Source organism: Eutrigla gurnardus, assembly GCF_963514095.1.
Source record: "Eutrigla gurnardus genome assembly, chromosome: 8".
Lineage (NCBI taxonomy): Eukaryota > Metazoa > Chordata > Actinopteri > Perciformes > Triglidae > Eutrigla > Eutrigla gurnardus.
Genome location: NC_139922.1, coordinates 19,999,067 through 20,018,603, shown reverse-complemented (window position 1 = coordinate 20,018,603; position 19,537 = coordinate 19,999,067). Strand labels below are relative to the sequence as shown.

Sequence of the window (19,537 nt, the reverse complement as noted above, 5' to 3'; positions counted from 1 at the left end):
AAAGGGTGAAAGAAAATCACTAAGTCAAATCACTCATCGTTACTCAGAGGACTTAGAGGGAGGCATTTCCAAATAGTATTGGTCGCTTGCTTGACATAATTATATTACATTTTCTGGTTTTGTTTGAAGGATCAAGTCATACAGCAGGAAAATACAGTCTTGAGATGTCCGAAGTACACAGACAGACATCGTTGCTTTAGATTCATTATCTGATATATAATTACACTGGAGCTCATTTCTCCTTAGAATATATATTAGATACAAAAACTTCCTGTGATGTATTAAAATCACAAAAAAAATTGGATGATCATTAGGGCATCATGCTACGTGAACAAATGACATCACATCTGGAGCCAAATCAAGGTCATCAATGGCAGAATAACACAACACACGTAAAATGTTATCCTTTTTAAAATGAGTGTTTTATTGTTTTGTCATTTTTGTATAGAAAAAACATTTTTTGTGCACTTTAGGCAACAGTTAGCATGAGAGTAGCTCTCACAGCTTTTAGATGAAGTCTAAACATATCCTTTCAACAGGCGCACACACACCGCTTTCACACTGAAACGCACGATCACACAGTGTACTGGAGTTCATTTGATGCCGTGGTCCCAAACCTAAAGTCTATCAAGCCAAACGGACACAAAGCAGAACAGGAGGGCAGATTTTAATCTTCACCACTTTTAAAAGATGGTACGACGTCAAGGCAAACACACAGAAAGGCCCGCGATGAATCACAGTAACTACACGAGACCGCTTTGTTCAAATCTGAAGGGTGAGAGCGTCGTCTAATTAGGTTTGAAACCACTGCTTTGGTGCAACTCTTAAGCAGATTTATACTAAGACGATTCTTTTTTTTTTTCTTTAAAAAAAAAAAGGCAAAGAAATACATCGGACGTCTCTTACACAGAAGCACAACCTGTGTTCGGCGAGATGATATCAGCGACGAACAAAAGGAGCGATTTTGTGTAAGAAGAGTCGGCACACTTACGCAGATCAATATTCATCAGACATAGCTTTAAAAAAAAAGACATTTAAAGACAGGAAATGTTAAAACAATTGCATTTACACAACCTCATTCCAGACTGGTTAATGATTTGCAGTGCAGTAGCTATTGTGTTCCTACGAGGGGCTCTCCGACACTTTACGTCTAACATCAGTCATCAAGAAACATCTCCGTGAAATCATTTTTCTCACGAGGGGGAAAAAAACCCCCCCGGTGAATAGTAAATCTGTAACATCAGCACCTTTCAGGAATTAAAATATGTATCCTCACTAATATACTCCCCCCTTTTCATAATACAGTACATGTACATGCACACACGGATGCATAAACAACGCTCTCTCTCACGTAGACATACTAATGTAAAGTACACACACACACTCAAACACACTGTACACGTTAAACGTAAAATGTACAAATTCAGGTCGTTCTCAATCCGTCTCATAAATTAGTAACATCACATAATTACCACTCTTTAAATGCTATTTTCATATGGAATTTGATTTGATTCATCGTCTTCCTGACTTGGAAGATCCATTCTCATCGTAAGCGTGACGTGACGTGACTACGTAATATTAGTGTAGCCGTAGCCTATGAAAGAAATCACCTTTCACTCAAAAACAAACTGTGAGGACTTGAAAACAACAGTATCTAATCCACAAAAGACACATTACTCAAAGAATCAATGATATCATAGGCATTGTGGGAACAGGTAAACTAGATTTTCTGTTGACAAATCCGACCGCGTTTGCAGGAGCAGCCGGAGGTGAGCGAGAGCGACGACTAAGGCCGGTGTCCGTCTGCAGCTCTGTGTTGGTTCACCTTCATTGCAACGCAGCCACGACACCCTGCTGCCCTCAGTTCACAATGTGCGTACAGATTAAAAAAAAAAAAAAAAAGCAGCAACCGTGGCTCTGTCCTGCACATCGCAAACACATATACAGTACACAAAAACAAGTATTTCCAGGATAATTAGGTTCTCAGCGGAGGATCCCATCAGAGGCATTCATTTGGCTTCACTACAGCACAGATTTAGCTGTAATGGAAAGTAAGCCAGTATCTATAGGACAGGGCTCAACGTTCACTTTTTAATGTGGTTGCCAGGCTGGTAACCAGGCGTCAGCTTTCGGTCGCCACAACCTTTCAGTTACCTTCTGCTTTGACTGATAAAGTGATGCTTCAGCTTAGCAATGAAAATCTTGTGAAGTCCCGCCCCCGTGGCTCTGTAGGGTGTGCGACCTTGAACCGGTGACCTTGATGCGTCACTTACCAAGGTTTATCTTGTACATGCTTTGCAGTACCTTTTTTTTTTTTTACGTCCAGCTCAAAAATGCCAGGATTCTTCTCCTCCCAAGATTTCACAAATGCAGCTCATCTTGCTTCTTTTGTTTTTCATGTCGAACGTTTCCTCCTAAACGTTTCCAGCTAAGCTTGGCCACCGTCTCTAAAAAGAGAAGCCTGCGTGCACGCGTTCTGATTAAATATAACTACTACGACAAATATTACTATGTTCACATGTTAAAAAATTGGTTGGCAATTTCTCAAAACCGTTGCCAACAGCAACCTGGCAACCCTTACAGTCGAGCCCCGTAGTCACCAGCTTCTCGCATGCCGCCAAACAATTTGTGTTTAGTGTTGATAGCGTTATACATCACCAAACAAAAGGCTTATGTCAGCATTCGCGCGTTGGTTTTTCTGTTCGCTACGTTGGAAATTAATAAAGCACTATGAGCCGTAATTTCTAGCGACACAAGTGTTTCCATGTTTTCTTTTCATTAAGGCCGCATTCATCACCCACCTCCGTACCATGTCGCCTTGTAACTGCATCCATATTACTTCTGGGGAGTGATCTGTATGTGCTTTCAGCATCCCGCCTCCCTCGTGTACTGTAATACTCGACTTCATGCTTCACAGAATTCTACGTCACTACAAGAGATTGCAACCTGGAATAATTCTCCATGAAAGCGGTAATAAATGTGAAATGTGTATTATTATTTTTTTTTCTCATCTTAGATGAAGCTATTGTGCAAAATATCTGCAGGGACGCTCGCTAAACTTCAGGAGGCAGCGGATTGACTCCTCCCTCCAAGCGGGACTCCCGTTGGCACTGCCCTCCAGGGAGACCCTGCTGGGGACTCGAGGGCCTCTCCTCCACGACTGCCATGCATTCCTCCGAGCACAGGATCACATTGGGCAAAGACTTGCCCAAACTCTGCCTGCAGGTGATGTCTTCAGGCTTATCATCCTTCGACTCCTCTCCTCCTCCTCCTTTCCTTTCACCTCCTCCTGAATCTTGTTCTCTCAGCAAGCGCTCCTCTTGCTCGGCCTCCTCGGCTCGGGGCAGGCTCTCAAAGGCTCCGGGCTCTATGGGACTGAGCTGATAGTAGAGCAGAGAGGTGGAGTCTTTGAGGAGGGCAGAAGGGCTCTCCTCCTGGCTGTCAGTGATGCAGAGCACCGTGGCCCCCGTGGGGAAAGGCCCCTGCAGGAGGACCTGCTCCACCTCCGGCTCCTCCGAGAGACCTCCGGCGCCCAGCTCCTGCTGCACCGCCTCCCCCTCCGCCTCCTCCCTCTCCCTCCTCTCCTGCTCCTCCGCGCTCTGCAGGTGCAACACGGCCGTCTCGTTCTCTCGCTCCAGGATGTCCTGCTCGGCCAGGAGATCCTGAACCTCCACCACCGTCTGCACCTCGCTCTCCTCCAGCTCGGAGTCCAGGCCAGCGGCCGAGGACAGGTCCGGAGAAGTGGGGCAAGTGGAGGACGGGGAGGACATCTGGTCGGATTCGCCATACTGGTCCCCGTTCCCTTGTATCAGCATCCTCCTCTTCTCCAGGTCGAGCTTCATGATGGTGTGCAGGTAGTGAGTTCGGACCCGCAGAGGGTTGAACTCGATGCGACCCGCTCCGTTGCCGCAGCCGTCCCTGGAGCAGCCGCATGGGAATGACATTCGGTCCACCTGGGGATGGAAGCAGAGGTCATTTCGGTTCCAGTTGTATTGAGGTAAATACTACCTAATTCAAGTGTTATATCAAGCCTTACCTGGCACTTAATGCCAGCCTGGCTGCAGCCGCAGTGGCGAGGGTCGCAGTACAGGCGGCAGTCGCAACCGCATTCCTCCCGGGAGAGGCGGATGGTTCTGAGCTCCGCCTTCTCCCGAGCGTCTATGCGTGCGATGCCCGAGGCTCGCAGGAGGGCTCGGCGGCGCTTGGTGGGCAGCGGCTGGAGGAAGAAACAGTCGTCCACCTCCACCCCGTCCACGTCGAGGTCCTCATCCGACACATCCTCCAGAGTCAGCAGGTCCGCCTGAGCGCACTCCACCGTGCCGTTCCTGGTCAGCTGTTGGTGACAGTTAGTGTGGAGGCTGTGAGCTGTGAGACAGTAAGAGATTGATTCCCTATTCGAAGCTTAATGACTTCAAAAACAACTATATCTGTAATCATTTCTTAAAGGGAGGTAGATCCTTTATTCAAGCAGATATCTGCAATGTGACATGGGACCCCAACTACACCGTTATTCTGTACAGGTTCACAAACCAATGGATCATGTCAAATCCTGATCTGAAAGGGAACCAGTAAGTGAATCATGGGTGCCTGACCTTTTGTATGACATCAACAAAATACTGTATACTGAAATGTGAACCCTACCTTCATCTTGCGGGCGTTGAGCTTTTCTTGGCGCAGGTGCTGCCGTAACGTGTGCCGGTGGCTGGTTTCCTGTTCGCGGGCGAACTCGCCCAGCGTGTAGCGCCTGATGGACGAGTGGTGACGGGCCATGCCCAGGGAGCTGCCCCCTTGGCTGGGCACGCTGGTGAATCCCTGCCGCCGGGGAAAGTAATACACCGTCACCACATCGAAACGCACCCGTTTCCCCCCCGGGGACGGCTTGTGTTGTCGGAGGATGGAGGTAGCTGGAGTGGGGGGAGACATTTGGGATGCAATGTTACACATGAGTAACTACACACTTTTGCTAATGAATGGTTTCGAGTGGGGGTTTTTAGAGTATATTGCCTTTAACGTGTGTCTCCGGTTGTTCCTTACGGGTAAATGCAGTGGTGGAGGGGGGGTTGAGGCTGTCACAGCTGTCAGCGCTGTCGCTGCTGGAGATGTCATCGTCTGAGTCCTTAGGTGTGGAGAATGGAGAGCTATTGTCCACCTCTTCATATCTTCGTTTGAGACTGAGGGACGAACCTGCCTCCATGGAAACTCGGTGTCTGAGGGCACAGAGGAACGAGTGGATCACTGAACCCGCCCTGAGATGTGACTCAAAGAGACACGTACCAACCGGGAAGAGACTCAAAATGACCACAAAGATAGATAAAATAACAACAAAGAGAATAAAACAATTACCACCAGGAAATGTGAAGCGAATGATGTGGAGGATTCGAAAGCCTTTCATCAGTGAGATGCAGAGTGGATCATATTCATTGGTGCCGTATATGATTTTGTAATCTTACACCTTCAAGACATAATGTTCTCGTCTTTAAGACAATAATCTCAATCAAACTGTAAGAAACAAAAAGGTGACATCAGCAGTCTCCCAGTCTTTCATCTGTATTCCAGCTTCATCATCCCCCCCCCCCCCCCCCCACATTACATTTCACATCAAATCGTACTTTGAAATCATCAAGTCTAGAAACGTCACCATGGCAACTAGGCAAGCATGGTGTACACGAACATCCTTGAATCAAATGATCTTAATGGCTTCTCTCCCCCTCTCTCTTATAGTTCTGCTATAAAGAGTGCAGAGGCGATCAATGAAAGTGAATCAGAAAGCTGAAACCGATCAATCACTCCGACAGATTGAGGTCAGACAAGGTGAGTAAAAGCAACGTGCTATATCATGGTCTTTGGACGGAAATACATTTTCCCCAAATTGTTTGCATTTTCGCTTCAAATACATGCATTTGGATGATATTCCACAAGACAGAGTGCTCATTGCTTGAGCTCATTATATTAGCACCAGTTTTGGAAAAAGGTAATTAACAGTTTACTATGCACCTCTTCATCTGTATGAGCCTCATTTTAAGTGGGTCTGGGTTAACATGCCACATGCTTCTGGCAGCATCCTGCTGCATCTTCATCCCTAATGGGATGGCTCCAAACCAGCCATCTCCCCCAATGATTCAAAGGGGGGGGAAACAGCCTTAAAAAAGGACTAAATGTAACATTTGAATAATACTGCACAGTGTCCTTAAGCTACACGGAGAGACTGTGTGATGATGTCACGTAGAGACAGATCCTGGAGCTGCTCTGAGGACAGTGAATAATGAATAAACTGCTGCAGCCGTGGTGTGACGTGCTGACACTTTTCCTGTCAAATAAACGTTCATCATTTGGATCTAATACAAATAAAACAATAAGAGCTTGGGGAGGATGCTGGAGTTGTCTGCTTGGCTTGTGCACAATCATTGAAACTGCATATAAATTATGTTTTAATATGGATTTTTCATGTTCCTCTGTGGAACATGGATGGGGACATCTTATTTTAACGCACCAGATGATTCTTAAATGTTCAGCAGAGATGCTAGTAGCATGGATGGGAACCACTTCCAGTGTAAATAGGGCAAATGGAGCAGCATTGTGGTAATCGGCCTCCTGTTCCTTTAAGGGCTTAGTTGGATAGTAGGCTGGCAGACAATTGTGACTTGGTGGTGTATTTACCTTCTGGGAGATGCAGTATTGACGAGCTATGTGTTAAATAAACTGTGTAGATGCAGCAAACTGACTGTGTTGGGGGAGAGAGAGGTGGGATATTAGCAGCCCCCCCTCTCTCTCTCTCTCCAGTACACCAGCTCCATAAAGACATGCACACAAAAGAGAAACCGGCCGGTTAATGAAACTCTTACCTGGGGCAGAAACAGGGACCTTATTCCAACCAGCTCGTAGGTGCTTTCCCCTCTCCGATGTGAGCCACGCATCAAATCTTCCAACGCCCTATGAGATGTGTTTTGTGCCAACAAAAAAAAAAGGAAAAAGAAAAAGGAAAAAAAGCCTAGCTGAGGATCCAGACTGCGACCGCGGAGCGATGGGAACCCAGAAACGGAATCTGGCTGAAAGCTTTACGACACTGTACAATTTTGTCAACACTCCTCCCCACACCCCCCAAAAACCAGAAAAGAAAGCCGGACTATGTGAGGGTCTGCTCGGGCTCCATGCTCATTGTTCTGCACGCTGGGAGGAAGCGAGGAGCCGGAGCTGTCTGCTGGACCTGCGGCTTGCGTTGAAATGTTGCATGCCTCTCCGTTTAAAGGACAGCCTGCAGGAAGCGGGGACGTCGCGTGATTAGCTGCGGTCTACTTCCCAACATGTTCGGTGCAACGTGGAGAACTCAGCCGAGTGGCTTATCTTCCCGATGTGAAAAATAAAAAAGAGCCGGCGATGGAGAAAACCGCTGACATCTGTGTTCGTTTATCCTTTTTTTTTTTCCCCTCTCCTGCCGGGGCGGGTTCAGTCCGGCGGTGCTAACTCCGCATTAACGCGGAATGTGGTTTGTTCTTTGGAAGATCGCTGTCAAAGTGTTGCAAATATCGGAACGAGAAGTCGCCTTTCTGCCCACTTCGCCCCGGCCCCGTTTGTTACAATGTAACAATGGAGGAAGAAATTCTTCCCTGTAGTCGTATATATACTTATTGTGACATCACAGGCATGCCCTGCAACGGAGCATGCTGGGAAATGAAGTGTGGGCTTTCCCCCCCCCCCCTTCTTTGTTCATATTGTGCAGAAATAGACATCCTGATGACATTTAACATGAGCCTGACTAAGTCTGATCTGACAGTATATTACATTATCATTGTGATAAGGCTGCAGTTTCCATGGTAACAAAACGACACGCCATCCATTCCTGTCAAGCAAAGGGAAAGATGTGCATTGTAGAATAATAATATAATCATTTGACTTTTTGTGTTCCCTGAGGAGTCAAGAATATTTAGGAATTTGTTAAAAATCAAATTTCTTTTTTTTATTTTTTTGCAAACATTAAAAGGGGTCGACACAACGGATGGCAGGCAGTATATGGGTAAGTGTTTTAATGATGCTGATGAGAGATGGGGGGGGGGGGGGGGGGTATCTAAAATGTGAAGCTACGTCAAGCTTTCATGTAAGCAGCAAGGTAGGCTGAACATAAACCATATCTTTTCACATGCAGCTCTGGTGTGGCCAACAGCTCCATTATGTGTATTAGTACTTGGAAGTGGTAACATCCACAAAAAAAAGAAAAAGCATTTGGTTAAATGATGATTTAAAAAAAAAAAAAAAAAACTGCCAAAAGAAACGCGATTCATTCTGAAAACATTTTAAAAAATAATGACCTATTTACAATTAAGTTTGAAGCACATGGACCAGAGACAATTTGCTGGTGTGATCGCCATCATGGACTGTGTTTACTCATCATCCAAGGTTTATAGGTAACAACCGCGAGTGCCGGCTAACTACAAGGATCTACCAGTGTTTGGGAATCTAGAAAAGCCCCCCTCAAACGTAACAGTTCAAACCAGTGAACGTTGGACATTGACAGCTGGATTCCAACAGTTTCCCTTAATGTCCTGATTCGATGCCTCTTGTGTTTTACGGCGACGGTGTTTGCTGTACCGGGTTTCTTGAAGACAGGTCGACCCTGGAAAGGCAACCTAGCATGAAGAGGAGAAATCATGCAGCATCGCAGGCGCAAAGTCAAGTACGGTCAGAGTAACCTGCTCTTATTTGTCACTGTGATGATTATTGTCTTTTTGGTTGTTGGTTTTTAACTGTTTTCACAGGGCTTTGGCACACCAGATGCTCAGCTAACAAATAAACAGTGATTGCAGCTGTACGCCACCAAACCTCCTTCAGGAGACACAAGAGGGAAATGCAACCATTTAGGGGAAGACGATGGCGGGGCAAGAAGGAGATTGTTCACGTCACTGTGGTAACAATCACTACCTCAAAAGTTAGACAATAAGGTATAGGGAGGAGAGGGCCGGGTGCTTCAGTCGCATGGTTCCTCCTAGCAGCTTCAAGATGTTTCTCGGTTGTGTCCCCACATATTCCAGGAACAACGAGGAATACGAAGCTCCGGGGCAGACTGGGTCGGGTCTAAAGAAGAACAAGGGGATTCTCCCGCCCAGTATTCACTTCAAGATGATGTGGTAGCCATCATTGGTGTCATCTGGAGAGGAACAGGAAGAGAAAACATAGCAGGGGGAGGTGTTATAAATAAACTCTTGATGATTAAGTTCATCAAGGCTTTAGTTAAATATAGAAACACATTAATGCCACGCTCAAATACCTTTCATTGTGTCCAAAACGAAACAGACTTCATCCTGGAAGTTCTGAATCATCTGTTAAAAACATAACATTTAAAAAAAAGAGTGTAAATGTTTAATGTAGGAGGGAAACACTTTTCCACTTTACACCGAAGAGTGCAAGTTCGTAAACCGTGACCTTTGGCTTTAGAGCCCAGATGCTACAGTAGAAGTTGGTTTCTAAAACCCAGTTGAAAGGCAGTGAGCAGGGGGTTTACTTTACCTCGTCACTGACCAGCACATGGATGCCAGTGGGACCCTGTTTAAAGATCTGATTTATCTGCCTGGGTGAGATGTTGAAGAGCTGAGCGAGCTTCTCTGTCAGCTCAGCCGCCGTGAGATCCTCCAGGTAAATGGCGTGATATACTGCGGGGAAAATAAAACATCCCATCTTATTTTATGTAACCATGTATTTTATTTAACCAGGGACACTGTCACCGCTGGTTACCTGACCGGCACTAGGCACAAGGTATTTGAGGATGGTGACTTAAATATAACTTTCTTTTTTATACCAATGTTTGCCGATTTGATGCGGTGACATGAAAATGCACTGACCAAAGAAAGTGTTGGCGGCAGCGTCTCCGTTCTCATGTTTGGGCTGCTGCTCCCGGGCCTGCTGAGACTCCTGGCACACATAAATGGTCAGCCTTGGACGCACCACCCTGTGAAAAGCATCCACCAGGAGGAAATAACAAAACGCCCATAAATGCAGTGAAACCTTTGGTTCTAGATATATCAGCTAAGTGACATGTTGTGAGATGTGGGATCCGGTTAAAGAAGACCCACCGTCCCTTCAGTGCATTGAAGAGTCTTATACCATCAGCTGGCCCACAGATCTGAATGACATCCTCCCTGGTCAGCTTCAACAGGTCTGCCCCTGGTACATGAACAAAGACCTCGTTTAAGAGCCGTTATTCAAATAACACACAGATCCGTGTAAAGGAATCATCTCTCACTTTCTAATCCAGCATATTCCCATTTTATTTTTTGTCGACAGCCTTTTTCATACATGGAATAAGTTATGTTGTTGGCTTGGCTTGTAAAGCTGAATATTTATCTCTAAATTCATGCAGAGTAAAAATAAAAATACAGGGAGGGAGTGCAGGTCTTATTAATGATGTTTTCCTTTTTCTAAACACCTCTTCTTTCTGCGGGATAATTAAATCATCACTTTTGCAGCGCACTGTAAAAAAAAGCCATACACAAAAAAATAAATATGACCAGGCTCAACTGCTGTTGGTGCGTTAATGTAAAACTGACTAGGATTTTTTTTATGCAGTCACAAGTAACACAAGTGATACAGGGCTCCAGACTAACTTTTTCCTTGGGTGCACTGGTGCTCCTAACTTTTTAATTTGGGTGCACCAGCACATATTTTAGGTGCACCCAAATTACAATATTACATTTTCAGCGTCAGTTCACATTGTTGAGGGTATTTTGGGCCATCTCTGTGTCTGAGGACATGTCCACGGTAGGTGGTAGGCCTACATCGGAATTAGGAGCGGGGGCAGGTGTAGCTACAGAAGCCAATGCTGTGGGGTCTTCGCCGTGCAATTCATCGCCGAGGACAGGAGCAGGTGCAAGGGGCACCGCAGCATTTTTTTTCACGAAAAATGAATCGATTGATCTCCGCATTGTGTAGGACAGACTATAGCTTATTTTGGCTATCCTCTTTTTTTTTTTTTTACAAAAAGGCTTGCTTAAAAGGAATGTGGTGAAGGTTTAGCATATACATATAAAGAAAGGGGTATAGCGGCTACACAGCGGGGTCTCCCGTCTTCACTCTTTGCGCATAGGTTCGTTAAGCATGCCTGTCTGAATTTGTACATAAAAACATGCCACAAGCTGACAAATAATAATAATAATAATAATCATTTTCATGTTGGGCAAATGGCCAAAAAAAAAAAAAATTTTTTTATATTTACATGGGCGCACCAGTGCGCCCATGTAAAATATCTGGTCGCACTACCCCGATTTCTGGGCGCACGTGCGCCCAAATTAGGCGCACTCTGGAGCCCTGTGATACGAAAACGATTGGGTTATTAATTCAATTGTATTCAAGAGCCTTTTTTACCTGAGAAGTTTGTGAAGAGCCGACAGAAGGGTGAAAAGCGGTTTCGTAAAAGCCACTGTTGTGCATCCGGTGGCGTCGCAGTGGGTAACAGATTCTGGGGGGGAAAGGGTAAAATTGTCTTAAACTACTTCATGCCCTATTGAATATCATACACTTTAAAAACATTGCAATTAAAAGACAGATGTCAACACAATGAACATTGGCAGATTTGACTACGGTCATATTGCAAATAGAGAATAAACTAATTGCAAATTTACATAATAGATTGGTAAGGATCACCTTGTTAACCGACAGTGGAAACTAATGGTACAGTAAATGTTCCCTAAATATCAATAAAGTTATGGAGAAAAATGAATAATGTGAGCAAACATGCAACACTTTCACTCATGATGTACCAGTGTGGAGAGAATCTACTGGGAGGCAGAGCTTTCACATTCAGATGTCAGCTTAGCATGTGTCAATATTAATATTAATATGCAGTGGTTCATAAACGGGGAGGAGGAAGTCAGGCAGTGAATATGCACTTGTACTTACATCCAATACCTGAACGACAGGCTCAGGCTGGTGGGTTGGCGACCCGTTTCTATAAAGGATGAAACCAAGTTAGAACCTTGGAAGAACACAGAAATCCACATCAACAAGAACCTAAACACCATGTGTGTTCCCTACCCACCAAAACCATCAAACTACGATGTGGATTTCATGGTTATAGAAATTCAAGCATGTATCATGAAGCACTGGCAGAAATCATGAAACACTCATACCCTTCTGCCACTGGGAAGCTGTTCTGGGCCGTGTTGAAGCCAGGAGATGGGGAGTTGCTGACGTACGAGACCTCAGGCCAGGGACAGCACTGCAAGAGAACAACACTTCCTTTGTTTCTGTCCATCAGGTACGAGCAGCAGCAGCTTTCCTTTACATTTAAAGCTTCTACGAGAACCTTTCATTTCCTGTTGATTTTGGCGTGCAATAACACTTTCCCTTTCTCAAATTGTACTGCAGCTGAGGCGCTGGTTCTCCCATGACTCCCTTCCCTCCAGCAGGACCGGCAGCCTGGGCCTCCCAGAAACTTTGATATAACCACACCATTTGTGCATTAGTCTGTGTGACCGACTTCGCCAAGTCTAACCCCTTAAAGCACAGACTGGCCAATCATAACGCAGCATCTTCCAGCTCTGACCGGGGCCTAACAACGATCAGTCTCCGCCCCATAGACATTATGTTTCTACCTAAAACCTGTCTAGCATTCGCACCAACATTAGCAGGGGACAGTACATCAACACTTGCTAGTGATGGTGTACTGAATGGATCCCAACAGAGAGACCTGTTTGTGAGAGTAACATCCATCTTGTTTAACCAGAAATGGCAGCTCTCTATCTTGCTAAATACACCAGACTCTGTTTTAAACCCGATGGAAACTAAATAACTCTTGTTCCATCTTTCCACTTTCACTTTACTCAGGGAATTAAGTGTTTATTTTGGCCACACTAGAGTGGATGATTGTTTGAACACTGGGAAGACTAACCAAGATCGGTTTGGTGGGTTATTTTTTGTATAATAGTCGTAGGATCTGGCTGGTGTGGTTTTAGAGTGGCCACAAAAGCCACTGCTGTGTCTCTTCCTGACACCTCTGCCGGACTGCCAGCGCTGCTGCCCCTGGTCTCTGTCCTGACCCTGTGAGCTGCTCTCTCTATTGCAATACACGCAATATGCACAAATACATTTTAGAGTAGAAATAAGAAGAGTAGTTGTGGAAATGAATCTCAGAGTCACTCTTATCCTATAGACATGTCCTTGGCCTGTCATAACCTCTCCTCACCTGTGAAGCCTCGGGCTGATGGTCAGCGCTGCTGACCCCTGTGTGTGGTCTCTGTCCTGACCCCTGTGTGCTACTCTCTCCCTGCTCCGTCTATTGCAAATAATACAGATTAAAAAAATATATTTGCAAAGCAAATAGTAGTTGTGAAATCGCTGCGGAAATTAATCTCAAAGGCACTCTCATGCTAAAGATATATTTTCTCAGCTAATTATGATCTCTCCTCACCTGTGAAGCCCCTGCATGACTGTCAGTGCCTTCTTCTCCACCTTCTCCTCCCTGCTCTGTCTATTGTAGCAATAAAGATGTTTTTTTAAATGTGCAAAGCAATAGTGAGGACAAATTCATGAATGGGTCTATTCCTAGCATTAAGTCAATTTAGGAAACGTCAGGAACTTAGAAATGTAGGGGTTGTATATTGACAGTTACATGTATTTGAACAAGCGAGGGGGATCCCCTTGCCGGTTCTAGTTTTAACACCATATTGGCATCTTAATTAATATGACATCATTTCGCTAACGTTATCAACAGGCAACAGCATGACTCAACTTACACGGTTCATTTTAAAGAAAGGTTTTTTGCCTCTTGCTGGCAGGTTTACTGAGCATTATTACAACAGCGCTGCCAGCGAACGTCTCAATTGTGTAACGCATCAGTATCTTGCTTCGATTCATGGTGCGTTGAAGGACAGCTCGGAAAAACGTGTTACGACATGTTACAAATTAATTGAGCGGTTGTAAAAAAGTGCGGGGCACAGATACGGAAAGTGCTACATGTCTGTTTTCTGACGCATTAAAAATACTCTTTTTGTCAATGGAATCTAGTATATTTAGGAAGTGTGATGTCGCTCTCGCCAAATACACCAGCTCTTTATGTTAAAGATCCCATATTATACTGTTTTTCATCCATTCCACGCAGCTGCCAGGGGTCCAACAACAATGTATTCGATATGCATTGCCCCCAAACCCATCCGTGGTCCTGAATTTCAGCTGTCTAAAAGTTGCTCAAATGAGCTCTGCTGAGAACAGGCTGGTTCTGTGCCTGCACCTTTAAATGCTAATGAGCTCCGTCTGTCATCGCCTACTTGGAGAGAGACGGAGACGATGCCGCTTACACTAGCGGCAGCATGCGCCAATGTTTACGGTGGATGTATCGCTATGGCTCGCCTATGTGGCTCAGGTGAAGTTGCTGGTCCCGTATGGTTGGGACAGATCCTTTTACGAGGGTCAGTGTCGAGGCAAAGCCAGCTTTGTACTGACCCTCATTACTGAAGCAGTCCGATGTGAAGTGGTTAGCACACACATACAAGCTAACACGGACTGGCACATTGTCATTAAAAATGAAACGCAAGAGACCAGACCCGGACCGTTGTGCACGGCGCTCTGTCGGACACGCGCCCCAGGATCTGTCCAATCGGAGGCAGCAGTGAAGACGCACCAGAACGTGTGAGACAGAGGGAGGATTGTCTCCAGGTTCACCCGCACCAGGATTTATTCACGGAGCACCAGCCGGATCACCCTGCGGCATGACCGGTAAGTCGAGCTGCACTCTCCCCGCTGTGTTGCAAAATATCTCCTATCATCGTGCAGAGGAGTTTGTCTATGCAAATGGCTCCTTTTGTTACGTAACAACAGGAGCTGAATCTGAACAGCCTGTAGGAGCGCCGTTGTATCAGAGGGTGGGCTGCAGAGACCATGCAGGAGTCGCTTGTTTTCCTCATCCTGGGAGTTGACAAGCTCAGGGAGGACCAGTTTATAGGTGTAGAGACCAGAGAAAACCTGTTTTTCATAATATGGGACCTTTAAACAAAAAGGCTTTTACCCTAACAAAAAAGTCTCCGTAGGATGTAGTGACATGCTAACCTCTGTCAGGATCGTGGTTTCATAGGAGGGCTGGTACTTCTCCTTTTCCTGCGGCGCTCTCTTCTCCATCTTCTCACGGTCAGTTTTCTGCTTTCTGTCCGCACCTTTAGGCTGAAACAGGTCATGTGTCGCGGGGTCATTAAGGTGGAGGTCATAGGTAACAAGTCTTAGCACATCAATGCTTTCTCTTTCAATGCTGGCCTTTGTTCTCATTCCCTCTCACCTTGAAGACTTTGACCTGGCAGGAGGCCGAGTGGAGGAGTTCTGTGTACTCTTCATTCTCATTCTCTTTAAAAGTGTCGATCTGGACCCGGAATGGCACACCCTTCTCTCCTCCATGCTTACGCATGGTGAATTCTGTGCTGATGCAGTGTACCTAATAAAGGAAGGAAGACAATATGTAAATCTGCTAAGGAATGGTGACAAAAATAAAGAAACATTCAGTTCGCTTCACATTTTTCCAAACAGAAAAGTTGAGCACACTAAATGTTAACATGATGATGCAGATGATGTGATCAAAATGACATCAGATTACTGACGTTGTCTTATAATGGATGAATGTATTTCAGGAAAACAGGAGTTTCGTCTGTCATGCTACCTGGATAAAGACTGAGGTTCTTTTTGATGGGTCCCAAAGGAACTCCACAGTGTTAAGCTGAGTAGGGTTAGCCCTGGGGTCGATTATGCCGACGGACATGGGGATATCTGTAATGGATCAACGTAAAACAGGCTGTTATCAAAAGAGTTCTTAAAGCACGCCATCTTTTCTATCATATACACATTGTCTAATCCATATACTTATAGCTCAGGCCAACAATCAATACCCGAATTCTGTTCCAAAACTACTGGATGGTTAATAAGCATACAAGGCTGCACGGCAACAATTCTTTCCACACACAAATCTGATACAATACATAAGAACCTGAACCTTGTGGGGCCATCAAAGTACACTCACCCAGGTCGAGGATGCGATCTCCGGGCCTGTTCCAGCGCCAGCCCTCCAGCTGCTGGTGCTCCGTGTACTGAAGCCGTCGGTCATGAAACACCACGCGGATGATGCTCTAAAATTCAAAAGAGATTCATTGTTATAACAAATTCAAGGCAGATCATAAATCAACTGAAGTCAATGTGTTTGTACTGGTTTGTCCTGCCAGACCTGTGCAAATATTTTGTGATGAACTGGCATGTCTGGATCTTACCTTCACCATTTTATCAGTGAGTTCCGGAAGTTCCCCAATTTTCCGATTGTCAAGCATTCTTATTTCATAGGACTGTCCTGCAATGACAAATCCACACAGTGAATAAAAAGATCCCAACAAACACTCATAGTCCACATCTAACGTCTGTAGTCGTACGAATCACAACGCAAAATTTCTACATCCGTTCAGGTGATTTATTTTGCAACACAATGTTATTATGATACAGTATGTGGGCCATAATAACAGCTATAATGACTATAAATAAAGTCAATTCCCCTGTACCATCAACTGCAAGACACTCGTGAAGCATGATCCAAATAAAGAAAATCCTGTGTTCAATGAAATGTGTGCAAATGAGATGCTATTTGCATGGTAGCACACTTAAAGGTGCATTCCACCCCATATGGGTGCTTTGAGAATTACCCTTCTCTTTTAACTAGCACAGATTTACCAATTACAGTACAACGTGGCTGGAATCCCAATGCTGACCTTGGTTGAGGTAGGTGAGTGTTTCATCGTGCAGTTTAACAGCTGGCGAAGTAGCTGCACACAGGACATACTGAAAAGGAAGGATCTTGTTCTCGTTGTCTGGCGGCAGGTTGGACTCCTCCTGTTTGAAGATGGGGAGGGCGAGCACATCGCTGGAGAACAGAGACAAGAGAACACTGTTAGCAAGCTGCCAATGCCTGATGTGCCCCACAAGAACGGTGATAATTCATTGTTATAACTAATTATTTTCAAGCTCATCATGAAAACAAAGTCAGGTCCAATGGACGGACGTACAATATTTGGCCGAATGGCGGATTATTGTGTTTCCTCAGCTTTGCCTTTGATTATTTATGGAGGAAACTAGGGCAACACTACTAAATACCAAGTCAGTATGTCATTGCTCCCTCTCAACAGAAGAATTTCAGGAGCAAGCATGCACTTTGCAGCTTGTACAGCATCATTTAACAGAGCACTTAGCCAGCCAAGAAACTGCAGAAAAGAGAGGAATCTTTCTCCCGCAAAACAAAGTGCTTGAGTCAGCAAAACCTAAATGCATTTCACCTAATTGCCATCATGAAAACCTAAGTACAAGCATCATAAATATCTCTCTGGACTATAAACTCTTTTATAAGACCCCACAAAAGCACAGAACTGTGAGCAGATATATGTATACTAATGCATCAGGGTTATGTCGTATAGTGAGGGGTTAAGTCTTATGCTCCAATCAAATTTCATCAAGGCGCATTTTTCAGTCAACAAGCAGTGTACTGCTTTGCAATCCATCTGCATGTAGTGAGTAATTTCCTCTTCTGGCATCACTCAGGGCAGGATTTCCCATGCAGCAGATTGATAAAGAAGATAAAAACTAAAACTAAAATATTACTAAAGTAGCCAGACCCTTAATTAAGTACTTTATTGAAGCACCTTTGGCTGTCATAACAGTCTTCTTGGGTATGTAAGCTTTGCACACCCAAATATGGAGATTGTTTTCATTAACGACATTGCATTACTTTGCTTGTTGCAACTTTGCATCAATCTCACTCATTACCCCGACAGCATGACGCTGCCACCAGCACAGTGCTTCAGCATCGGGACGGTTTTTGAGGCGAGACAGTTTTGAGGAGGGGGCTTCTGACCGACCACTCCCGTGAAACTCTTACCCACGCAGATTGGTTGGGCACATTATGGAGACGGGGGGAAGCTGGCGTGCTCTGATGGCGAGGTGGTAAATATTAAATATTGCACTTACATCCTGCACTTATATGTGTCACTCTGTTGTTTAGCCATCGAACAAAATGGGCTTCCTGCCAAAGCCTTAGCCTTGGTAATAGCGTTGGTTATATATTTCCACTATACTGGGACAGACAATGAAAGCAAAAACTTTACATTTGGCGAAGAGCTGACTTATTTTCTGCAGACACCTGATTCCACCGACTCAGTGAATTAACCCGGTTCAAAGAATCGGCTCTTAGCGCAGACCGCCATCTCTAAAGACAAGGGCTCTGAATACTTGAGGCCTATCTGAGTGAAAATGTAAAACACTGCATTAATGAAAACACATTTGACAGGTTTTATCCCTTTAATACTAAAGAAGTATATATAATCTCTGATTTGTTGCCCATAAAGTGCATAAGTGCTCAAATATGTTCTGCAAATTGTCTGATTTTGAATATCACTGCTTGGGGGGGAAACAATTATACAGTCATAAACAGTTGCTCTAGTTCTAGGTCAAGTGAAAACACAGCTGCTGACATTTAAATTGTAAGCAGGTGGTACAGTTTCACCTAGAAAGTGACGACTGAAGGAGGACTCACTCTGAGGTTAGACAGAGATTTATCACATGTAAACACGTTTGGCCTGTATTTGATGAAGTCAGAAATCAAATCACTATTTTGGTGAAAATCAATGTGTAGCGTTGGCAGCACAGCACAGTACCTCATGCTGTATGCCCCAGCTCCGAGCTCCTGTCCGATGCCCGACAGACTGGCATCAAAGTCTTGGACCAGACCGGACTCGATCACTTCATCCGTGAGGGGCAACTTCAGAGCCCACGACATGGTGACGACGTGGAGATCTTTCGGAGTGCAGTTCCGATTAAAAACCTGCGCGACGTTTCCCCACAACTGTCTAATCTTAGTGGAGAAAGTTAAACAAGAGTTGTTGTTATTGAATGTGGCTCCATATTTGTTTTAAACCGTGAAAATACAGCAAAATGTGGATCATTTGATCTAAGGACATACCCAGCAAAACAAGAGAATGGTATCAAATTAGCAGTTTCAGTAAATGAGAATAATTTAGCAGGTTGTTATGCTGAACAATACAAAGCTCCCGAGGTTAACGCGTTTAATGCAGCCGTGCACTGTTCAGATGAACATAACTTGTGTAAAGCCGCGTTATTTTTTAACTTAACTTTTTTTTTTTATCTAGCTAGAGAAGGACAAAAATAAATAAAAATCGCATACCTTCAAGTGAGAGTGTGGCGTCTTGCTAACACTGCGGGTTGTTTCATGCCATCATGTCGCGCTCCTTCGCCCCAGCGCTAAAATAAACATGACGAGCTAACCACTTCGAGCTACATAGCCTGTCAGCTAACTTAGCGAGAATAATGCTGGCCCTTCGTTGCCGCGCTTCTTGGAGATTCACGGGGAAAAAATGCTCCCGGCGGACATACCTATGCATAGAAACGCATCGAAATCAGCGTATACGTGTGAATATATATCATGTAATGTCCAGCTTTTGTTTATTTATCTAGCTTCGTAGGGAAAAGGGACTTCCGTTTTGCTCTCTTCTTCGTGTTATTATTTCAGTGCTCGCAAAGGACG

At 44.8% G+C, this 19,537-nt stretch overlaps 2 protein-coding genes across 5 annotated transcripts; both read right to left on the bottom strand.

Moving 5' to 3' along the window:
* Positions 1 to 867: 867 nt before the first annotated feature.
* On the bottom strand, positions 868 to 7,540 carry csrnp2 (cysteine-serine-rich nuclear protein 2). 3 transcript variants are annotated; one of them, XM_084014784.1, is made up of 5 exons: positions 6,843 to 7,540; positions 5,005 to 5,207; positions 4,642 to 4,904; positions 4,037 to 4,333; positions 868 to 3,953 (listed from the first exon to the last, which is right to left on the bottom strand). In XM_084014784.1, exons 2-5 carry the CDS (start codon positions 5,192 to 5,194, stop codon positions 3,054 to 3,056), a joined length of 1,650 nt encoding a protein of 549 aa, XP_083870910.1. In that variant the 5' UTR covers positions 5,195 to 5,207; positions 6,843 to 7,540; the 3' UTR covers positions 868 to 3,053. The 3 variants fall into 3 exon arrangements, with proteins under 3 accessions (XP_083870910.1, XP_083870909.1, XP_083870911.1); XM_084014783.1 differs by lacking the exon at positions 6,843 to 7,540 and having other exon boundaries at positions 5,005 to 5,233; XM_084014785.1 differs by lacking the exon at positions 6,843 to 7,540 and having other exon boundaries at positions 5,035 to 5,233.
* Positions 7,541 to 8,567: 1,027 nt separating this feature from the next.
* On the bottom strand, positions 8,568 to 19,492 carry tfcp2 (transcription factor CP2). Of its 2 annotated transcripts, none has more exons than XM_084016544.1 (16): positions 19,178 to 19,492; positions 18,651 to 18,847; positions 16,716 to 16,867; positions 16,227 to 16,303; positions 15,983 to 16,088; positions 15,626 to 15,732; positions 15,251 to 15,403; positions 15,028 to 15,138; positions 12,114 to 12,202; positions 11,884 to 11,932; positions 11,350 to 11,443; positions 10,062 to 10,152; positions 9,831 to 9,937; positions 9,499 to 9,641; positions 9,260 to 9,311; positions 8,568 to 9,139 (listed from the first exon to the last, which is right to left on the bottom strand). In XM_084016544.1, exons 2-16 carry the CDS (start codon positions 18,770 to 18,772, stop codon positions 9,102 to 9,104), a joined length of 1,491 nt encoding a protein of 496 aa, XP_083872670.1. In that variant the 5' UTR covers positions 18,773 to 18,847; positions 19,178 to 19,492; the 3' UTR covers positions 8,568 to 9,101. The 2 variants fall into 2 exon arrangements, with proteins under 2 accessions (XP_083872670.1, XP_083872671.1); XM_084016545.1 differs by having other exon boundaries at positions 18,651 to 18,842.
* Positions 19,493 to 19,537: the final 45 nt, after the last annotated feature.